At 46.6% G+C, this 22,431-nt stretch overlaps 1 protein-coding gene across 1 annotated transcript; it reads right to left on the reverse strand.

The window, feature by feature from the left end:
- Positions 1 to 15,725: 15,725 nt before the first annotated feature.
- Positions 15,726 to 20,774, reverse strand: LOC118103153 (SLIT and NTRK-like protein 1). Its single transcript, XM_035149771.2, has one exon. The coding sequence runs from the start codon at positions 19,314 to 19,316 to the stop codon at positions 17,202 to 17,204; it is 2,115 nt and encodes a 704-aa protein (XP_035005662.1). The 5' UTR covers positions 19,317 to 20,774; the 3' UTR covers positions 15,726 to 17,201.
- Positions 20,775 to 22,431: the final 1,657 nt, after the last annotated feature.

Consider the following 22,431-nt stretch of genomic DNA (forward strand, 5'->3'; position numbering starts at 1 on the left):
GGTGAAGAAGCCATTCACCATCATCACCCGTGAGCCTGCGGTAAAACTGGAATGAATAAACTCCAGGCGGATCCAACAGAGGCAGAAACGCCAACAGACAACCTGCACTGAATCCTGTAAGTACACACAACCTGTGCCTGGGAAATGTACACAAGTATGAACAGGAATGGCAGCCAATTATAAAACTGAACAAATATGTCACTTAGGTCATTAATGATGCATTTCTGTGGTCTTCAAGTGAATATGGGAAGACTCTGGTGGGCAGACAGTGTCCTGTTCTTGAGATTAGCCTGTCAAAACACACATCCAATTAAAAGATTCACAAGGCCTGTGCCCTAGGACTTGGCATCATTCCTGCATGTGTGTGTGTGTGTGTGTGTGTGTGTGTGTGTGTGTGTGTGTGTGTGTGTGTGTGTGTGTGTGTGTGTGTGTGTGTGTGTGTGTGTGTGTGTGTGTGTCTGTTCATGGAAAAGGAAGAGAGACAGAGCAAATGCGCCTCTTTTTTTTATCTCTATGACCACACGTGGTTCTGTCCATGGTGCTGAATCACTGTAAACGATAACACTGCCAACCATGTAATTTCATTTTCCGTTTCTGCCCCTCTGTGTGCATGTGTGTGCGTGTGTGTGCGTGTGTATCCATATGTGTGTTTTCCGTGCTCACACTCTGCTTTTTTTGTTTCTGTGTGTGTGTATGTGTGAGAGTGTGTGTACATGTGCTAATTTGTGAGTGTGCGGACGTGTTTGTGTGCACACGTGTGCTTGTGTGTGCATGTGTGTGTTAAATGCATAAATGGGGCATATTGCCAGCGGTGCCCCACAGTGGAAGTGGCCATGGCTGTAGCTGTTTCCCTCAGCTCCTTCCCTGTCGCTAGTAATTAGGCTGATGGCCTGTGCGTGTGAGTGTGTGTGTGTGTGTGTGTGTGTGTGTGTGTGTGTGTGTGTGTGTGCATGTGCAGAAATGCACCCATATCATGTGCCTTTCTGTATAACTGTCTCACTCCAAGTTTTATCATCTCCTCCACTCTTCCCCCTGCATCCTTTTAACCATGACGAAGCAAAAAAGAAGAGACAAGAGTAAACAAACAAACAGTAGCTCGAGAATCTTTGTCTTCTCTAAAGAGATGAAATAGACACTGTGGTAACACACCGGGGTCTGGAATTAAAACTCTGGAACTAAATATAGATTTTATTTGTGTTTGTTTCTTTGCGACTCGGGGGATTTGAAAGAGATTAGCGTCGGTGTTTCCTTCACAGTCTGACTTTCCCAAATTACAAATTTGCCAGCGTCTGGGTTGAATTTTGCAGAATTCTAGTAAATATTGTCGACTTGTCTCCGCACACATTGTGATGGTGCTGTCTGCCGATGCTCTGCGCTGTGTCTGACGGTGGGTTTCTTGTGTTTAAAGTCGACACTACAGCACTGGATTGGACTACAGAGTTATGATCCTTAATAATGACAAAGCACCAGTTGTATTAATCTGCAGATGTAAAATAGTCTGTGGCTGTATTTCCTCTAAGGTTTGTGAACAAGTTCAGCTCCCTGCTGTTTTAGTTATTGATTTAGCCTCCAAGAAAATGAAATGATAATATAATAATCATATAGTATTATATAAACTAGATGAAATGCATTTACATAATAATACATACTTCATATCCAGTAATATACCACTGTCAAGAGACTATTGTGCATAATTTTCTTTTGATACTTGATACATCCTTTATCCTTTAACTTCAGTCAAATTTCCGAGGCAGGACTTTTCCTCGTAATGAAGTCTTTGGAGAGGGGGATGTCCTCACCTGATCTCGGTCCAACTGTGCCCGAGTTTCGCTCGAGGAAGACGAGGCTGAGGGCAGAACGCTCCCAAAACAAGCATGAAATAACAATGGCTGCGGTTCAGGCCTGGCAGATGCTCAGCAGGGACTATACCAAGTGTCTGCTGATGCCTGTGGGTTTGCAAACCCTCAGACACTCTTGAAATGCTCAATTTGGAGCCAAATATTGAATGAGATGACTTTATTAGTAACTTTTTTAACTTGAACCAGTTGGCGTGTGTCCTGGCAGATCGGGGGGGACGGTGCAGGAAAGGAGCTTCTGGATGTAAAAGCTGCTGTTGAACCTCATCAGCATCATTTCATTTTGCAACTAACGCAGATATAATGCATATCTCACCCTCAGCCTGCTGATGGCGCTGTTGTTGCTGCTGGCTTGTAGCATAAATGACCCCTTTCATTCATAACACCAATTTTAACGTGACAAATCCATAAATTTCGCACATTTTCGTAAAACTCTTGGCTTATCACCCCAATTGCGATCTTCCGAATCGTTTTATTCCACGATGCTAACTGACGTGAGTTTGTTTTGACGCGTTGGACGGTAGATACCGTGTAGTCTTGTGTCCAGCAGGTTGTTGTCGTGAGTGTGGAGAGACAGTTACAGTAACAGATGGAAACGCTGCGCTCCAACTGTCACTCAGACAGTAGAGCGATGAGATGTGTTGCTGGGGACTGTTGCGTTTGGTGTAAGTTCCATCACTTTCGAGGGAAATCTGTAGTTAAGGTGATTTACTTTTTGGCATTCAAATCCCATTTCTGTACCAGTGCGCATACGAAGGGATTTATCCTTCCAAACTATTTATTTTTAAGCCTCAAATGTCACTTGAAAAACTTCCAGACCCGACGCTATGTGCAGGGGCTGACACACAAATGTTTCTCAGTGTCAGTGCCAGTATTGCAAGAGAAATGAGCTGCACGCAAATGTGACAGTACCCTGGTGTGTTGTGTAATATGCCCGGAGAGTTTAATTCTCTCTCTGTCTCTCCTTCTCTCTCTATCTTTATTTGCACCAACAACAATTTCTGCTGTGTTCGGGCCTATTTCTCAACTCTTTTCATTTGGCAATTCCTCCTCTGCACAGTACACTAATACAAAGCACTCCCAGCTTGTTTACATTGTCTTGAATTGAATTGAATTTTTTTTCGTGGAAGCGATTGTGGGATGAACTCGGGGGGGGATGAGTCCAGAATGTGTTATTATAAGCGTGGAACCCCGCCCTTGGAGTGTGTGTATATCTAAAGTTCTTTGGTGGGTCACTGAAGCGCTCAAAGGGAGATGAAGATTCGCAAATACTCTGCACACTTTGATAACTCTGACGTTTCAGGGCCACGTTGTTAAATCTATCGCCCGCGCTTTGCATCCCTCCGCCCCTTGAACCACTTGAACTATCCAGACATCAAGCTGGTGAACCTAATTGGTCCGTGGAGGGGCTACGCCGAGAACACAGGGAAGCGAGTGCCAACGGAGTGAGAGCTCGTGGAAGATAAGGCGGGAGAGAAACGGGCGAAATATGCCAATAAAGAAAGGAGAAGTCTGGGAAGGGAGCAGTCGGAGGGAAAATAAAAAACAGAGGGTTGAAAGAAAAGGGAGGGAAATGACAGACAGGTGGAGGAAGTGATACAGAGCTCGTCAGTGAACTGGTGAAAAGACTGAGGGGGGCGTCGAATAGAGGGTTTGGGGGGAAGATTGAGAGATTGGGTTGAAATGAAAGCAGCTGTAAAGAGAACCGAGGGGAAATGAAAATGGATTGAATGGGGACACGAGAGGAGAAACAAAAGGGAAAAGATGAGCGATGGTAATCGAGAGGATGCGTGCGAGGCGGCGACTGATGAGAACGGAGAAGAGGGAAGGAAAAGGCTTTCATGTCTTCTTTTTCCGTGCCTCGATTGGAGGATGAATTATGGTTGTGGCAGGGAGCAGGAGAATATGAACCTGACACTCATCCTGCATCCAGATTTCACCCCTCAACATCGTTCAGCCTCAAACCCACCAGAGCAGAGGGCATTGTTGAACGCTCAAACCCCCCCTTGTCGAGTTCGTCTTTATCTTTCAGTGCACAGGTTTTGTTCTTCGGATACATTTGGGTTTTGGCCCTGAAGTGCAACTCAGCAAACACAACGGGCAAGTAAGAAAACACAACAAATCAGAAAACAGCATTTCCTTCCTAAAAAGAAGGACAGTGCATCCGTCCAATCAGCAACAAACCCTGTCAATAGCAAGTGCCTCTGTTTTTGTGTGATCTGCTGTTACAATGTGCACTTGAGGGCCACTGCGCATATCGTCATGGAAATGGCTACAAAACATGATATCAAATCAAATTAATTTTTCATCATGCTGATTGAACCCACGACAGACACCTCTAATCAGCCCACTGCACATCCCTCTACTGATTTCCTCCATTGTTCTGTTCTGTCGCCCGCCGTTTCCATCAACTTCCCGCCGCCTGCGATTGACGGCTTACTCCATTCCTCCCAGGTCGTGCATCGCAAGTGCTCATTCATGGATGAGACTCATATGCAGCTCCCCCACCACCTTTTATATAATACATCTGGTGGTGGAATGTGTGACCGACTGCAGGGAATCAAAGCGGGCTCCATTGGCGTAGGTGTGAGTCACTTTCCAAGTCCCCTTGATCATCGCAGACCCTCGGCTCGCGGGCTCTGCTGAGCCCCGCACTAGTTTCAATTAATTTTCATCTGGGCGTCCTTGCCCGTATTGTTTTCATCAACCAGAAGACACACAGAAGAAAGGCAGAGGTGACACCCCGCCGCGTGTGTCCCATCACTTGCCAGCTCTGAGTGATTCAGTCAAGGAAAAGCTTAATAGTAGAAGCGAGACTTGGCAGAAGTGGATTTGACCAGTGGCCATAAAGGTAAAAGAACAGAGTCTCATGTCCTTGACAAAGAAGTATTTTATTTTTCCACCATTATTGGCTTTGTGTGAGCCTAACATTTTGTTTGGCTTTAGTATTAGCTAAGGCCTTAAAAACATATTTCTGTCAATTAGCTGCTATTGGAACAGCATATTGGACACTGGAGTCGGGAATTCTCAAATAATGGCAACTGTTGACCCAAAACTGAGCTAAAATGAAAAATATGTTGCTCTTTACCTGCTGGAAGTACAAACACGTAACTTGTAGCTTTTTATGGCCCGTCTTTCTAATCGCTAATTCTTTTGGGGCTCTGACACACAACTATGGTGTTTGATCTGGCTGCTTTTGAATCACGAGAAACAATGTGAGTGGCATTTTATGGTGAGGGACCTGGCTACTACTAGCAACTGAGAACAGAATGAAGAAAGCAAGTGAAGGAGTGAAGGATTCTTTTCTATTTGACTCTATTGAAATCGATTTTTCTACGTTTTAGTGTTCCCTGGCCCGATGTCGATGTAGCTCACGTAAATCCCTTGAATTAATAATTTTTTCTGTTCACACATGGCTGAACATGATGAAATGTAAATTTGTACAACATTTTAGCGAAAATATTCCTACCAGTGGTTTTGATTTGATTGATTTTACCCCTTGCACCACATATATTTAAGTCTATATACTGTAGATGCGCTTGAATCTTGATGTCCACGTCCACAACTTTGAGAACGAGCAAATAAACAAACACACAAAAACCCAGTTCTTCAGTATTTCTTTATAATTGCCTCCCTCAACGAGTCCAGGAAGTATATAAAGGTACTGAAGACTAACAATACACTACAACAGTTTAGATTTGTCTTTGAATGCTTTAGTGTGCACAATGTGAAGCAGCCAGTACATGAAATGGCCGCACAACTCTGAAAGGAAATAATGAGTCTGGAGAAAAAAGCAGCAGGGAAGATTTCTATTTGTCTTTTCTTTTTTGCTTAGAAACAGCGGTACATACATGAACACACACCCTGTGCACCCAGCCAGTCAGCGAGCCAGCCGACAAGCTAGCAAGCTAACAAAGCAGAGGAGAGCGTGGGTTGTCATCCCTGTGTTTCCTGCAGCTCCACAACCATAAATTAAGCCCCTGGGAGTGACCAGATAGGGAGGGATAAAGAGAGAGGGTGGGAGAGAGGAAGGAGGAACGAGGGGTTGAGAGAGGAAGAGCAACGGAGCGAGTAACCGAGGCAGAAATGAAGACAGGAAGAGAAGAGAAAAGAGACGAAGCCTGGAGACCCAGCGGAGGCCCCAAAGACTGAAGAAGAGAAGGAGTGGGAGGCAGCAGCCCGCCCTCCCTTCCCCTCCATCCTCTTTGCCATCTGTGCAACGCTGAAGGCTTTCATCATCTCTGATTTTTGTGGCGTGATTTTCTGATTTGAGATGCATCGCATCAGCGAGTGTGGATATTGTCGAGATCACACAGACTGGGGCAGATCATTTGTAATGCGTGTGAGCCGCACAATAGTTTGGTGGTGTATAAAGTGGCAACAGCAGCGGGGGTAGAAAGAGGCAACGTTGTCAAAACAAAGAAGTCAGGATCCCTTGATTTTCTTTTCCTCCCTATGCTTTTATCGCGTGGAAAGAAAGGGCTGACCCGAGTGTCAGGTAGCATATCATTCTACATGGAAGGCGACGATGTCAGCTGTCAGTTGCAGAAGGAAAATAAATAAAATCATAACTAATTGTCTCCCAAAACACACGTCGTTCTTGCCTTGCTCCTGAGCAAAAAGGGCTCCCACACAGGGAGTGATTTGGTATTGTTAGGGAAGAAGTAGTCATCCATCATCCGGCCATCAAGGGAGAGACACTGACAGCCTATGTATTGGCTACCTCCGTCCAACCCCGGCACCATCTCTCTCTTTCTCCATCCCCCTGTTCTTCTCCGGTGAGAAAAGCACGGGATGGGAGACGTGCCCCCCCCCGTGGTAATCAGCGCCCAACCTGCCGTCCATCTCGGGGAACACCGTGACGAGCAGCGCATTTTCATCAACACCTCTTTTCTGGCCTCCTGACAGCTTTTTCTCTTTTCCGAACTTTTTATTCAAGTTTCAAGCGCCGACCACATAAAACCAATGGCGCTCGATAACATGCTGCTTTGAAGTAATTGTTTAAAAAAAATAAAAAATAAAATGGTGACCAGCTGGGAAAATTGTGTCCACATCTGCCTCGAAATAGTAATCAGAGATTTTATTTTCTCATGTAGAAACTTGGCATCACACAAAAGAGTCAACACAGTTGGCGAATGAAAATCCCCCCGACGCTGGCAGTCCAGCTGTGACAAACAATCACAGTCCTTCAGCGAGAGTTTTGGAGTTGCAACAGTCCGAAATAATTTTATTCCACTCTTGGAGGGTTCGATTTGAATCTGGCCAAAGTGTTCCTCATTTGAAATAAATGAAGCTGGTGGTGGACAAATGTTAACAGTTCTCAAACTAGACTCATTCATGTGGACCTCCCAGCATGCACCTGGGACACCGAATCTTGGTCAGACAACTAGGAAATTATCTCTATGCTTTCCTCATGTAATGTCGATGCCAAGCGAGACCATGACAACAGTGTGTGCCAGGTTTCAATCTGATCATATGTGTGTTACTGCCGTTGTGTTTGGGATTGTGCTCTACAATGTTGTGTCTCTGTTGTCTATTTTCACCATACAATCACTTTGAGTAAGTGGTCAGTGGTCGACATGAGTCCTCCCCTAAAGCCTCCTGGGGGCTGGCTTACAGTATAGGTTATAAATCCCGGCTCCTCCATGTTTGTGGATGGGACATGGGCCAAACTCCCTCTCCTTCACCAATGAATGCGATCAACCCTCCTACCCCCCCATCCCTCACCCCGCCTTTAAGGGGTCTTGCTCACAACTGGTGACAGCTATTCCCCAAGGCCTTCTCCTGTTGCTCGTATTTGTCAAACACAATCGCCAGAAGCCACTGACCACAGCTGCGGTCAGACGCGCCGCGCTGCTCTTCAGAAGTTTATCGACAAGGTAAACGGAGAAGCCGTGGGCTGAAGATAGCACGGCTGGTTATTAATATTAAATGAATACGGATGACAGTGTAGGGGGAAATGTCTTTTACTATTACTACATTTTGAAAATTGCAATCCCAACTCCAATCCACCTCTCCTTCCAAACAACCCGTGCAAATTTGGGACGACGAAACCGCAGCATCAAACATCAGAACTTGGCTCTCCTCGTCCTCGTCATCAGCATTTGTATGCGGCTTCCCTCCCACTGCTGTCGTCTGCTGATATGAGTCATGAGCAGCGGCTCATCCCATAGTGGAGTTGTTTTACCACTACGCCTTGTAGCTATCGCTTTGGAGGGCTTCCCAGCCTGACAGTGACTCAGAGCAAGGAGCTGGTTGAGAGCGTGAGGTTGGAACAAAGCCAGTACTTCTTATTTTATTTTTTTTTTGCATCTCATTGTCATAGAGATGGAGAAAACCATTAGAACGGGGGCAGAGATAACAAAGACCAGAGATGCAGAGAACAGAAGCTTGAAAATGTGATGGTTTTATGTTTGACTGGCAGGTTTTTATGGAATCTGCTCTTTTAAAACCTGTTAAACCAGTAGATTTAGTTTATTTTGTGTTTTTATAAAGCCAATGGTTAGGATTGTGTGCCTTTGCGTGCCTCTCATGTTATTTATTTTTTTTGGGGCATTACTTTCACATTGTGTGATTCACGAGGATTCATCTTGTCCCAAAACCCTCTAATATTGACCTGTCGCCCCTTCGCTCGCTGCAATTCCATTGCCCCCGAACACAAAGCAAGATAAAACCTCATAATCTCTTGTCGACTGCTGTCACCGCCGCTCAAAATGTGCAGGCATGTGGTCCGGCATGTGTGTGTGTGTGTGTGTGTGTGTGTGTGTGTGTGTGTGTGTGTACCCAGAGATGACGCGACAGTTCTTTGTTTGAGAGCGGGCTAGAATGCACAGGGCATCTGTTGACCCAACTGGCATTCGCTGAGCGGTTTGTAGTACGCCAGGATAACGTTTATCCAGCATGCATTTCGATTTTGGTGTGTGCGTGTTTGTGTGTGTGTTTTACGAGACAATTTTTGGGTGTGGGTTGTGCGTCCGTGCACTGAGTGCGTGGGGGTCAAAGGTAAAACTTGTATCTCGGAACATTTTCTGAAAGTTTCTCACTTTCTCGTCACGCGGTATTTCTGAAACAAACCTTTCCTCCTTTTTTTTGTCTTTATCTCCCGTGCATGAGCGCCTTGCAGCCCGAGGTGCTGAGCAACCGTTCAGCATTCTGTCGAAAAGCTAAATATAAGAGAGACAGCGAGAGAGGGAGGAAGAGTGGGGGTGGGGTGGGGGGAGAACAAAAATCCTCCAGGCAATAAGAAGACGGGAAAGCAGAACTTTTCTTGGAGAGCAGCGGCAGCGATCAGAGCAAGCAGAGATTCATGTCTTGTCACACACACACACACCCACACCCACACACACACACACACACACACACACACACACACACAGATAGGAAAACATGCTGTCGCCACCTTTAACAAAGAGGAACGAGGACACACGTGAACGACTTGTCATACACGTAATTGGGGGGAAATTATGTCAGCGGTTGTTGTTTTTCTTCCCTCCTTCAGTTTGTTTTGTCCGTTGCTGTTGATGGGGATGGTGATTTGTTTTGCTGCAAGCTGCCTCTAACTGTCAGGCCAAATAGAGTGGGTGTCAGGGAAATAACCCCCCACCCACTCACCCGTCCACTCAGCGCCACCTCCCTCCCACGACCCTTGTCTTTAAGGGCCTATCGATTTGCCGGACCATCAACTATTGACAACGAAGTGAAAAATCAGAACATATCCATCTGAAAGACTCCGGAAACCGGGATGAAAAACAAGCACAACCTTTTTTTTTTCCCCCGTGGCAACCTTTGTGCCATTCACCTCGGGTTTTCGCGCGGAAAGAAAAAAAAATTCCCGCTGGTATTTCGCCATCACAGCGTTCTTCCCTTCTCCCCCCTCGGAAACCTCTGCACGCACAGCAGCTGCTATTTATATCATCTGTGGCCTGTAAAGTCTTTGCAGCAGGTGCACAAAAGCCCCAGCGTGTGCGTACCTCTCCTATAGGCCGATACGTGTCCCCCAACGTCGACACTGTACATTGACACGTCAGAGGCGGCCTCGAGTGCGCTCAATGGCGGCGAGGCTCGCTGCACCGCGCAGCGTGTGGCAATGCAAATGAGTTCCAGCTTTCATGTTCCCACTCTGCTTCCGGCTGATATTTCAATAAAGGGGAGTTCAAAGGTACCTCCAAGCAGATGAAGCCACTGAGTTAATCTAGTCGAAGGTGGGGATTGTGCAATATGTATACAAATTATGCATTCAGCGTCGGGCAAGACTAACCAGCCTCACTGCATGCACTGAAAATTGTTTACCCACAAAAAATCCAATCCAATAAACATGTTTCTTATATGCAGTTAAGTATTTGCAGTATGGTCAGGTACACACTTTATGGTACCATATTATGTATTAACACATCCCTTGGGTCATTGCTCTGATGTTTGTTGCGCATGTCTATATGTGTATGAGTACTCTTATGGCTCCAGCATGTGTGGAGAGCCAGTGAAGTTAATCTTGAATCTCGGGAACTGTGCAGTGGGTGAAAAGTCCGGTCCCCTAATCACTTCCAGTGGCCTTTAGGTAATGCCATTCTGCACGTTCGATATCACTGAAATAATTAAAAATAAAATGTTCTGTTTTGGTTTATGCCAATAAATATGAATTAAGGTTTTTACAGCTTGTTTACAATAAGCTTTCGCACTGATGAGAACATTAAAAACATTGTGTCGCCATGAAATTCCCTGATTATATGAGAATTGCATATAAAACTTTTTAAGAGATGCGGGATACTGACGCCTGTGTAAATCTACAATATGAGATCATGCATCCCTTCGGTTTAGGATCCCAACTGTTGAATTCAATGGATTTTTCCTTGCGCTATCTGTGGTTGCTGTTGATAGTTCTTGTTATGCAAATTAAATAAATAAATTGTTGATTTATTTACTTTTTCACCAATAAATGGAATTGCTTTATTCATGCAGAGTCCATTTATCAACCCTCTTTAAAGGTGTGAGGGCAGTTTGTGGCAAAGGGAAGGTTTTCCACTTTAGTATTTACTTTTCTACAGATTGGCTTCTTAAGAGAAACGTTTGAAAGAAAAGATATATTTTCTTTTTAGACACGAGGCAGGTGAGTCAGCGGGAAGTTAATGTTCCCAATCATTCTGAGGTTGAGTTTTTGATGTGCAGAAGCAGTGGGTTTGTTATATCGACTCCCTCCTGTGCTCCCAGTATTTCACAGATCACAGCAATATTCGCACTTTTCAAAGGAATGTGTTCCGGTCTGCTTCGGTCAATGTCAAACTGAATAGAAAAATAACAATACGAAAGAGATACATTTTTAAGGTACTTATGCTTGAAAGCGCACGACAGGAACAAACCGCTGTAGTCCCGAAACTGCATCTAAGTCTCTTTGAATTTTTTGAGCAGTTTTCAGTGCATGCTTTTCTCTTTGAGCAGTGTTCGTGCGGAAGGATTAGAAGAGGAGACAGACGCACAGATTGTCCTTGAGCGTCTCGGTTTCTGCGGTTTGAATATTGTATAAGTAGGAATTGCCAGTGAGAGCGGCTGGATGAAACGTATCAACCATCGACAGCACCTTAACGCAACTTCTTCCACAAGAATGGAAAAGCTTGGATTTGGGAATGCGCCGATGTTGAAAGGGAGACTATGTACAATTTGTCTGGTCTTTCTTTGACAGGGACAAAAAAATTAAAACAACGAGGGCAAGTTTCATTGGGTTGAGACCAAAATAGCTTCAGGAAATTCAACTTTCTTGTGTGTGACCATACATCCACCTATTAATACATGCAGGGTGAGGTGTGTTAATGGATGTGACCTTACGCAGAGGAGCCTGCTATAAAGGCAGACATAGCCCCTCTCCTCCGGGAAAACAAATCTCACACACGCTTATTTTATGACCGCCATCAAATTTCGGTTTGGTGTTGCGGTTGTTGCTCCCAGTCGAGCAGTGTAATCAGATCAGGTAGAGCCACATAATGCCTGCGGTGCCGTTGAGGAATAGGCGCGCGTGTGGCCGCTAAATCAAATCAATGAGATAATCGATAAGTGGGGGCTGGAAGAAGAGGATTACTTAGGGCTGGAGGAAACACTCGGTGGGCCGTTCACTCATCTTGATTAAAGGCCCCGCTTTGGTGGTTTGACATAGGCCAGTGTGCAGTGGGTTGACACCAGATCTGGGTCAATTATTAGTTGAAATCCTTTTAATTACTCAGGGCGTTTGCTCTATAGTCCGTCTTGGAAGAAAGGTTTGAAATATTTGAGCGACTTGCCGTTTGATAGATTTGTCCTCCCACGTTTGAACTCCGAGCGCGTGCCGCTGCTTCAGAAGGATGCGACTCCTTTAATGTATTGCTCCTCGGGTGCAGGGATCTAAAGGCTCCACGCTGCCCGAGCCGGAGTTCAGTTGTCACAAAGCCAAATATACAACAGTAAAAGACTGATTAGCCACTCTGAACATTTACTCCCAGCGACTGCATCAAAAACAGTGCACTGTGCGCGGCTGCAGGGCGAATTCCAACCAGCTCAAACACATTTTTTAGCCTCTAAAGATTTCTCTTTGGTGATGTAATTATATTTGATATGTGTTTTTAGGGTAGGTTTGCATATTGAAAGGGATATTAACAAGCACAGTGATTACACAAGCTAATGCATGCTTGCCACGCCGCTGTGTTTCCTTTCATGTACAACACTTGCACTCCATTTCATTTGCTACCAATCACTGGGCCTGAATCCATTCGGTGACTATTGTGGCTCAGAAAGAAACTCTGCAGTGGACGGGCTAATAATAATATCTGCTAGTATCACACAAAATATATCCCTTGGGATAATGCCACATAATCACTGCAACACAACCCATGAGAGAATACCAGCAGCAAGGATTGCAGAGTTTGGAAGGGCAGGACTACTGCCGACTCTTTAGTCTTTACCGCAACACATGGGACCTTCATCAAAGCTAACATCAAAGGATAATACCCTTGCTTAAAATCTTTTGGGGATTTTTTACAAAACCCAAACAAGAGCTGAGACACTGAATCTGACCAGTGGGAGTGAGATTAAAAGCCAGTCCCTGATGCTGTAGCTCGAGACTGGTGTTTTAGTCTTTTGCCTTTTTCCATCGTAATGTTGTTGTTTCGCACTTTTGGAGACACGACAGGCGAGGGGACGAATATGCCGAACGGCAGCGTCACAAACAAAGCAGATGAGCCTGAGGTGGCACAACAAACAAGAGACAATGTTAGTGGTGGGTGTTGTAGCTGTGATGGGGATTCCAACCGATGACTAACCAGCCAAACCAGCCACAGGTACAGTGAACTGTTTTTATCCCTCGCAAGAAGTAACCCTGAAGCAAAAAACACATCCCAAACAGAGGACACGCCGACAGAGTATCTCCCAAACACTGAGGATTAAATGGCCTCGACTTAAACCAAAGCGAGGCCGTTGAGACTTACACCGAAGCGGAGTGTTATGAGGTGTGCAGATGATGTTATCCCTGCAGGACGCGTCACATCAACTGCCAGCTCCTCGGGGAGGGGCGGGCTGTCACACGAGCTACGGCGAGCCTGCTGGGCCACAACAGTGTCGGAGCGCTGTGTGCCCAGCGTGTAAAAGAGGCTACTCCACTCGGCTGCGTTCTCCAACAGCCATTATCCATCGCATTAATGAATGGGTCCTAGTGTTGAGACGCTGCAGCACATCGGGACGGCTGACAGGAAACTAATAGAGCCACACAGAAGATATGTAATGTTTGAAAGATGTATTATCCAGTAGAATATACAGTATATCACTCTTCTGTGCAATAGATTTGCATTTACAGTAGTCGCAGTAGAACAAGACACCAGCAGTGTTCTGTTATCGGTTTCTGATAGAAAAAAAAACAAAAGCATCAATATGAAATCTGAATTTTGGCAAGAAACGGATTGACAAAAGAGAAAGGTACCACTTTCTGTTAAGGCAGCATTTATGAAGCGGTCATAAGCTGTAGTAAATTTCTTTATTAATGGTTAAGGAATGATGTCAGTTATCAGGCATTAATAAGAACAACACTTCCAGCTTTCGGAGCAACACTCAGCTGGGCTAACTGCTTCATTAGCGAGGCCTCTCCGATGGACTGTTTTCCCCACTTCTGCGCCGCAATCCATTTACAAACTCCTCTTCATTATATTGAAGACAAAGCCAAGTGTCGCACCCGAGGAGGATTTTTTTTTTTTTTCACAGCCTGGCAACCCAAAAGTTGTTCTTGTTAATGGCTTCGAACTGAGCAACCAGCAGGAGACATAAATGTGTCATTTTCTCTCCAGGGATTCTGATTGAATCCTGACAATAACATCAGAAAATAATATGCTAAGAACACATCTTGATGCTATACAGTGTAAAAACCTGCTCTGTATTAGACTATACTGCACTTATATTGACGTTTTGTTCCTGTAATGAAGAGCAAAGGCAGTGTATCTCAGTTAGAGCCTATTTATAAACCCCTCAGGATATAAATTATGCAGAGTAATATAAACAGAGGATAAATCAAACATGTCTCATTTCTACGTACAACAACTGAATCGAACCCAATGACAAATTCCTAAAACCAAACTTTGTTTTTACTCAACCTCAACCACACTTTATTTAACAAAATAGAAGCAGGTCAAATATTGCAAAGCATATAAATGTATCTTTGAAACACAGCGTTTTTGAAAATTATGACAAATCATCAGTGGGCTGTGGCACAGTTAATACTCCACAGAGGAGACACATAGTTACGCCAGTCCCCCTTGCCGCCTCCCTGTGTTTGGACAAAAGAGCGAGGAACAGGGAGTTGAAGGGGAGACGGAGGAGGGGGGGGGGGAGCAAGGTGACTGGACAAAGAATGCAAGGGAGGTGGTGGCGATGAGGTTGATGAGTGTTTGTCACGGATCTGCTGAGATGTTAGTCCCCAAGGTCAAGCAGCGGCACGGTTACATATTTGAGGGGAAAAGGGGGGAGGAGGAGGAGAGGGGTGAAGTCACGGGAAGTTTAAAAGTTTTGAAAACATACATGCAAATAGTCACGCAACTGCTCTCTCATCCTCACACACATGCGTTAGGGGGGTGTGTGTGTGTGTGAGTGTGTGTGTGTGTGTGTGGGGAGGGAGGGAGGGGACATGCCTGCATGTGTGCCCTCGTGGGCCTGCACGCACGGACAGGGTAATAGGCAGGCAGACAAAGAAAGCAGAGGATGTGGGGAAGGAAGTGATTCGGCACCATGGACAGCGCTAGTCTGCATAATGGGGGAGGAAAGGGGGGGAGGGGAGATTCGGGGGAGTCGGACCATCTCACACCGACTCTTGTCACGGCCCCCCACGGCGTCTTGGGTAGAGTTTGGCCGAATTATGCTGAAACCTTGTCTAAATGAGGCGTCTTTTTTTGTACAGAAAAGCAAGAAAAAACATCAGCACTGGAATTTTACATCACAATTCAACAGAACAAATTTTTTTTAAAAAAGGCTGCAAATTGAACATTCCTCACATTTGTTTTCGGGAAATTTGGGAGTTCTGTTGGTTTACCCCCCCCCCCGACCTTTAATGCTCATTTGTTTTGTTTGTTTTCCTCTTGGATCCAGTAGCTGTTAAAAGCAGTGTGTCGGCTTAGCAGCAGTCCCGACATGTGGAGCTCTGCAAAACAGGTTATCCAGTCATGGCGTTGTTTTCATAACTCCACAACCCCCAAGAAGAAGTATCTCAAGTTCAAAATGCTGAATTGGAAAAAAAGGCATCTTGCATTATCTAATTATGTCTCTGTGTGTAGGTTTGTGTGTGCGCGCACCCTTGTCTCCCTCATGTCCACGTTCTGGCCACACGCTGAGTTATCGCCGTTAGCGTGGTGACGCCGCCCCCACCCCCCCACCCACAAACAGCCTGTTTCAAGCACATTTTGTAGTAAATACAGTGAGTTTCAGTTCTCTTATTTGGACAAGGTTAGATGGCTTTACAAAAGCTCACAATATGATGAAGGTGAATTATAGCCATAAGCTTTTTTTTCTTGTGGAGGAATACTTTTTTTTCTGACATTTAAAAAAAGCATTCTAGTCTATATCAGTCTACCTGCGGCTGTTTACATAGATCGAATTAAACCTACATAGCTCGATTGAAAACACCTCTTTAATCAGTTGTTGAAAAAATATGATGGTATAAACCCCCCTGTTTGAATTGCTTGTTTGTTTTTTTTTCTTCCTCTCACCCAAAGCAGGCTATATTCATTGACACACAAAACCACAGAACTGTTATTGTAGCTACATTAACTTTGCAGCATAAGCATCTGAGTGACGTTAATTGGTCATGCTCATCTGCATGTCTGAATATCTGAAAGTCAACAATTGGCACACCATAAAATAACACAGTTTTACATTCATAAAGGAGATGATGACTGCGCAGACTGTGGATCTTTAATCTGCACCATCTAGTTACGGTATAAATAACCCCAATATTTATCGACAATCAAATGATAACAAACAGAAAGTAACATGCACTGACAGCTTCACTTCCATCGCTTCCCCCTTTTGTCTCCAGATAGTCCCCATGATCCGTTGTTGGTTTTTTTTCTTTTATGTTCTCTTTTCTCCAAACAAGTTTAAAACAACAAATACAAATCCTAACTGCAGGTTCACAAAAAATAGAGAAATGGCACTTTGTAATAGTCATACATAATTCTTAATATCTATATATAGTCGTCATATTGATATAACATGAAAGGGTCGAGTTGGCTTCTTTGTTGGTTATGGTGGTTATGGTTCCTCGCCGACGTGTGTGTGTTGAAACCATGCGAAATATCATCATGCAGATTATGTTACATCAGTCCGAGTATTTACATTTACATTCATGCGTTCGTGCACCATTCCCCGGGTCCTCGGCCTCGCTCTCTTTCTTTCTTTCTCTCTCTCTCTCTTTCTTTCTCTCTCTCTCTCTATCTCACACACACAAACACACACACACACTCACACACGCCCTCTCCCTCGCTCCTTTTTTCTCTCCCTCTTTTCTGTCTCACACTGATCCGTGTAGTCCGATTGCGGCAAATAGCAGAACTGGGAGGAGGAGGAGGAAGAGGAGGAGGAGGAGGGAGGAAGGGGTGGTAGCCAGGAGGAGGAGGAGGGGGGGGGCTTGGCATATACATATATTACAGAGTGGGGCCTGTGCAGCAGCAGACTGACTTACTTGCTTCAGCTGGAGAAAATAAGACATTAACAAGTCTGTGTTCCCCCCCGTGGTGAACAAAAGCAGGGGATTCTTGCTGTTTTTTAGTCATTTGTCAGTCCTTGTCCCGTTTGACTGTTTGTAATCCAGGTTTATTGTACGAGAGTCACCCCCCCCTCCCCCTTTTATTTTTACGCGTCATTTGTTGTGGAGAGGTGCGTGCTGCAGTCGAAGCCCCGGTGTGCGCCCCCGTCTGCGTGATAAGGCCCACTGTGCCAATAAGACGAGTCGCACACTGTCTGCAAGGAATTGATCTCCGAGGCGGACGAGTTCCCCTCCCTCCGCTTTGACCTCTTTCGGTTCCGCAAAATAAAGACAAGCATCCCCACAACGGTGAACGCGGACGTGACGAACACCAACAGCAACCCGGGGACGAGCACCGAGATGGAGACCCTGTTGGGCTCCAAGTAAGAGTTTGAGCGCGTCCCCGAGTCCAGGGTGAAAGTGCTGTTTTTGGACAGCGTGGTCGGGGCGATGCGGTCGTAGAGTCTCGGGCACATGAGGTCGTTCCGGACGAAGCGGAAATCTCGTTTCCAGAACTCTTCCGGGGACTCACACTTGAGGTCGCCCACTATCACCTCGGCCCCGAGTTTCTCCGTCCACTGCTTGAAGGGCACGATGTTGCACGAGCAATCCCAGGGGTTCCCGTGCAAATCGATCTGTATGATTGAATTGAGCTGGTCTAAGACGCCAGCCACGGGGAGGTGGGGGAAATAATTATTATGCAGGCTAATTTTGGATAAAGAAATCCCAAGAAAAGCATCCACAGGTAAAGCCTTGAGCAAGTTGTTGTTGAGGAGCAGAACCCTCAGATTGGGCATGGGGCCGAACGCGCCTGCCACTATCAGCTGGATGTCGTTGTATTCCAAACTGAGATATTCCAGATTCACAAGGCCCACAAACATCTCTGCTAGCAGCGTATCCAGATAGTTCTTATCCATATAAAGCCACCTGAGCTCGCTCTGGTTCTGGAAAGTGCCGTTGTCAATCATCTTGATGTTGTTGCCACCCAGATCCAGCTGGTTGAGGCTGGAGTAGGCCAACAGCTGGTTCTTTTTCACTCCATGGATGTTGTTATCTCTCATGTTCAACTCGTGCGCTACCAAGGGCCTGGGCTTGAGGTTGGCTAAGCTCTCGATCTTTTTGCCCTCACAGTTGACCCCCAGCCCCTGTCTGGAGCCCACCAGCTTGCAGTTGCACGGCTGGGGGCACGTGATGTTGTGCAGCTGCTCTCTTTCGCCGCTTACACCTGTCCCCACTGGAGTGGGCTTAGTTTTCAGCTGCCAGTTCTCACGAGATTTGGAGCGGCTCTTGGCTCCGTGGCCGCCAGGTGTCGGCGGGCCGCTGGCGTTTCCGCTGGGCTTGTAAGGCGTGGGACGGGGGCCACGGGCCACTGTGACTGAGGTCTCCTCCTGGGTGGGAGGGGCGACCAGGCTGGTGTCCACGCCGCCGCTCTGTGAAGGACACAGATCCTCCTCTGACGTCTCGTTCAGGTCGCTCCCCTGCAGCCTGGTGGGTGCCTCGCATATCACCCTTCCAATAAGCGCGTTATGCGGTATGTTCTCCAGCCATTCCTTCAGAGAAGCCAGGTCGCAGTTACAGTCCCATGGGTTGTCCTCCAGCAAAACCTCCGCAATGCCCGGTATCTGCTCGAGGATCCCCTCATAAGGCACCGTTTTGATTCGGTTCCCCCGCAGGTCGAGATGCGTAATGGGCACATGTTGGAACACGTTTATAGGTAGCGCGCTGATGAGGTTGTCGTTAAGGATTAACACTTCAAGTTTATTTAGGTCCCTGAAAACGGCGGGGTCGATGTCCCTCAGTAGATTGAAATCAGCTTGCAGGTATTCCAAGTCGTCTAACCCCAGAAACGTGCTCTTCCTGAACGATCGTATCTTGTTGTTGTTGATGTGCAGCCTCTTCACCAGCTGCAGCCCCAGGAACGCGCCGGGCACGATGTCGTGCAAGCCGTTGTTTTCCAAATGCAAGCTCACCGCGTTGTAAAAGTTGGCGAACTCGTTGGGGAACAGCCTGGACAGTGAATTCCCGTGCAACAGCAAGTGGTAGAACTGCGAGCTGGGGCCGGTCAAATGCTGCAGCGTGGTGAAGCTCCTCTTTTCGCAGTCTATGTGCAGATCCCCCTCGACGTCGTTGCAGGAGCATATCTGCTCCTTACAAACGTCCTTTGTAACATTCCCACTGGCAACACAAAGAGCCGCATTCAGCAGGACGATCCAGAGCAGCATTTTTCAACGTGGACGATTCATTCCCGGGTGTCAAGACATAGGAGCTGTGGGAGAACGGAGGGAGAGATAGACATTTTCCGGAGGAGATAAGGCAGTCTCTGTTTCTTCTCTCTTTTAATCACACATCCATGCTGCGTCTATAAGCCGCGCTGCTCCAGACTCGCAGTGTGGAAATCGCCACATAAACGTCTCTTTCACGTCGACTGAATCCTCGCAGGCGCCGCGTGTTGGCGATGAAAATCAAAAACAGCGAGCTGCAGCCGAGACCCACGCATCTTTTGGCTTTTTTTTTTTTTTTCTCAGTTCGTTAAAGACTGACCTTGGCAACGAGGAGGAGGAGGAGGAGGGGGATAAACGTGAACAAATCCGTGCGTACTGCTCTGTCTCCTCCGGTCCGCGGTCGTGCTGCGCTGCGGCGTCTGGAGCTGTCCCCGCTCCCCCGGTGCTGAATTCACACCCCGCTGCTGCTGCTGCTGCTGCTGCTGGAGCTTCACAGGCTATGCCACCGCTGCAAAACACCCGCATCCCCCCCTCACATTCTCCGGCGTGCCTGCCTCGCTCGTTTGCGCCGTTTCTCTCCGTCCTACTGGCACCACCACAGACACCAACACCACCCCCACCACCCTGTGTCTCTTTTTTTCCCCCCCTTTGCTTCTTTTTTTCTCGTGGCGATTCGGGAATCACCAAAAATGGAACGCGGGGACCGTGTTCGTCGTTGCGCGGTGCTCTAAGAAAGATCTGACACCCTCTACTGAGCTGTAATGGCACAAAAATAAAGAAAAAAAGAAAAAGAAATCCGTCGACTGACTAAGGGAATGCTGAGAGGAGAGAACAGGGGGGGAAAATCAATCCACGTACATTTGTTTCTTCTGAGATTCACACTTTAAAGCTTTGGAGCTGTGCGTAATTTCCCTCCAGATGCGCCAAAATAGCCGCCCAAATCAGGCTCCTGTGGCAAATTCTCAAAGCCCGCATGTCCATGGTGAAAGTGTCCAGGTCGGCATCGTCGGAAACACTGGTGAGACTTCACATGAGAACCGCGCTTCGCCTCAGCTCAGCCTTAAAATTACGCCTCCGTCCTCAAAGGGTGAGACGGCTCCGCACTCGGGCGCATCTCTCCGCGTCCGTGCTGCAAACCGCGACTCTCGCCCCTCGGATTGAAAACACTGTTGAATGCGGAAAAGAAAAAAAAAAACAATTATCTGCTACAGGGATGCCTCAGTCCAGCAGTAAAAAAAAAAGAGAAACATCCAATTGACTATACAACAAGCGATGCGTCAGTGTGGCACCCTATATGCGCATGTGTGCGTGACGTTTCTTTCTTATTCCGAGATAGAATTCCTCTGCTTTAAAAAAAAAAAAGAAAGGAAGAAAAGTAAAAGGGGTTTGAACATGTTCTCATCTCCTCTCATCTCTCATGGCGTTTTGTGTTTCACTCCAATGTTTGAGAGTATTCAGGAGGTGGGGGGGGGCAAACAGGAGAGTTGAGGTAGTTATTCCACACACACACACACACACACACACACACACACACCCTCCTCCCTTCCTCCTCCATCTGCAGTGTTCACTTGGAATTAAGAGCAGGCAGGGGAAAAAAAGAAGGGAGACCAAGTTAAACATCCTCACTTGCTGACATCATTTCTGCAGAGAGGACACAACACACGCACACGCACACACACGCACACACACACACACACACACACACACTAGCAATTGCAATGAGAGACCAATCCAAGCGAGTCGGAGATTCCAGCTGCGCTTGCAATAAGCAAAACATCATTAGGACCACCTACATATGGCTGTAAAGCATTCCCATTATGGTCCGCTGACTTTTTATGCTTTCTCCCTGCCCACCTGTTTGTCTTTCGGTTTATGTGTCTGCTTTCCTTTTGTGCTGTTGCTTGTCAAGTAGTCTTCCTACCTGTTGGTGCCTCTTTTGTCTCATTTTTTCCTGTTTTGTTGGGGGCCCGGCTGTGGCTCAGGAGATAGTGTTTCTTCCACGCTTCGATCCCAGTCCCCTCCCATTCTTCATGGGCAAGATACTGAGCCCCAGATTGCCCCTGACAGCTGTGCCAGTGGTGATGTGGCAGAGAAATTGCACCGTATGAATGTGTGTGGACGGCAAAACCTGCTCATCAAGACTAGAAAACCACTGTATTTTCTACATTTCTTCTCTTTTTCCCCCCCCCACATGCACCTGCCTCTTCTCAGACCACCTCGTTTGTGGCGCGGCGTCCCGCTGCGGGGCCGGATCGAAGCGCGCGGCGTCGTGTTCGAGCCAAACGAAGTAACCGATAGTCGATCCATGCGGCGTGCAAAAGGCAAACACAGGCAAGGGGGTGGGAGGGTCACGCAGCCGAGCCAAGGACACATCACTCATCCTCACTAATTAATTGGATGCTGGATGTGTGTGTGTGTGGGGGTGTAAGTGGGTGGGTGGGTGTTAATGTTTAATAGAAGGTGTTGGAGGAGATTCCTGTTGATTTACTTCAGTGTGAAGGCTAACTGTGCATTCATGCACTTGTAAGGAGGTTTACAGGTGTGTGTGTGTGTGCGTGTGTGCGTGTGTGTTGGTGGGAGTGTAGTATTGCAAACACAGCTTAGTCACGCTTGAGTATCTTGTTTTCACCCAAAGAAAAACCAACTGATAAACAATCCGGACTCCATTTTAGCTCTGGCTCGGCCCTCGTAGGCCGACCATTTAGACTCTGATATAATCCTCCCCCTAAACAGGATAAATCATATTTGTATCAGGGACAAAAAAAAAAGAGCCCTTATCTTGGAGTCAAAACTAATTGGATTATGAATATGAATGTATCCCAAGGAAGAATTGCATGGGGCTCAGCGTCATGATGTGATGCAGATACTGTCGAGTTGCATTAGCGTGAGGCGGGACCAGAGGAGCTCATACGTCACTTGCATACATAGGCGCCGGGCGCACAACGCAGCCCGGGCGAGTTTCGGGCCTCGCGCGCCGTCAAGGTGAAGGCGTTGTTGTATTTAATTATTGATTTTGCTGTTCATCCTAATACGGACAAGTGCCGAACATTGATTAACGTCATAAACCAGAATGTATTCATGGCCATAAGCTAGATAATAATAGACAGGCCTTGAT

This window comes from Hippoglossus stenolepis, chromosome 24 (assembly GCF_022539355.2).
Source record: "Hippoglossus stenolepis isolate QCI-W04-F060 chromosome 24, HSTE1.2, whole genome shotgun sequence".
In the NCBI taxonomy this organism is placed as follows: Eukaryota; Metazoa; Chordata; class Actinopteri; order Pleuronectiformes; family Pleuronectidae; genus Hippoglossus; species Hippoglossus stenolepis.

Excerpts from the sequence above, each read along its gene's own strand:
- LOC118103153 (XM_035149771.2), bottom strand. The coding sequence starts at position 19,316 with ATGCTGCTCTGGATCGTCCTGCTGAATGCGGCTCTTTGTGTTGCCAGT.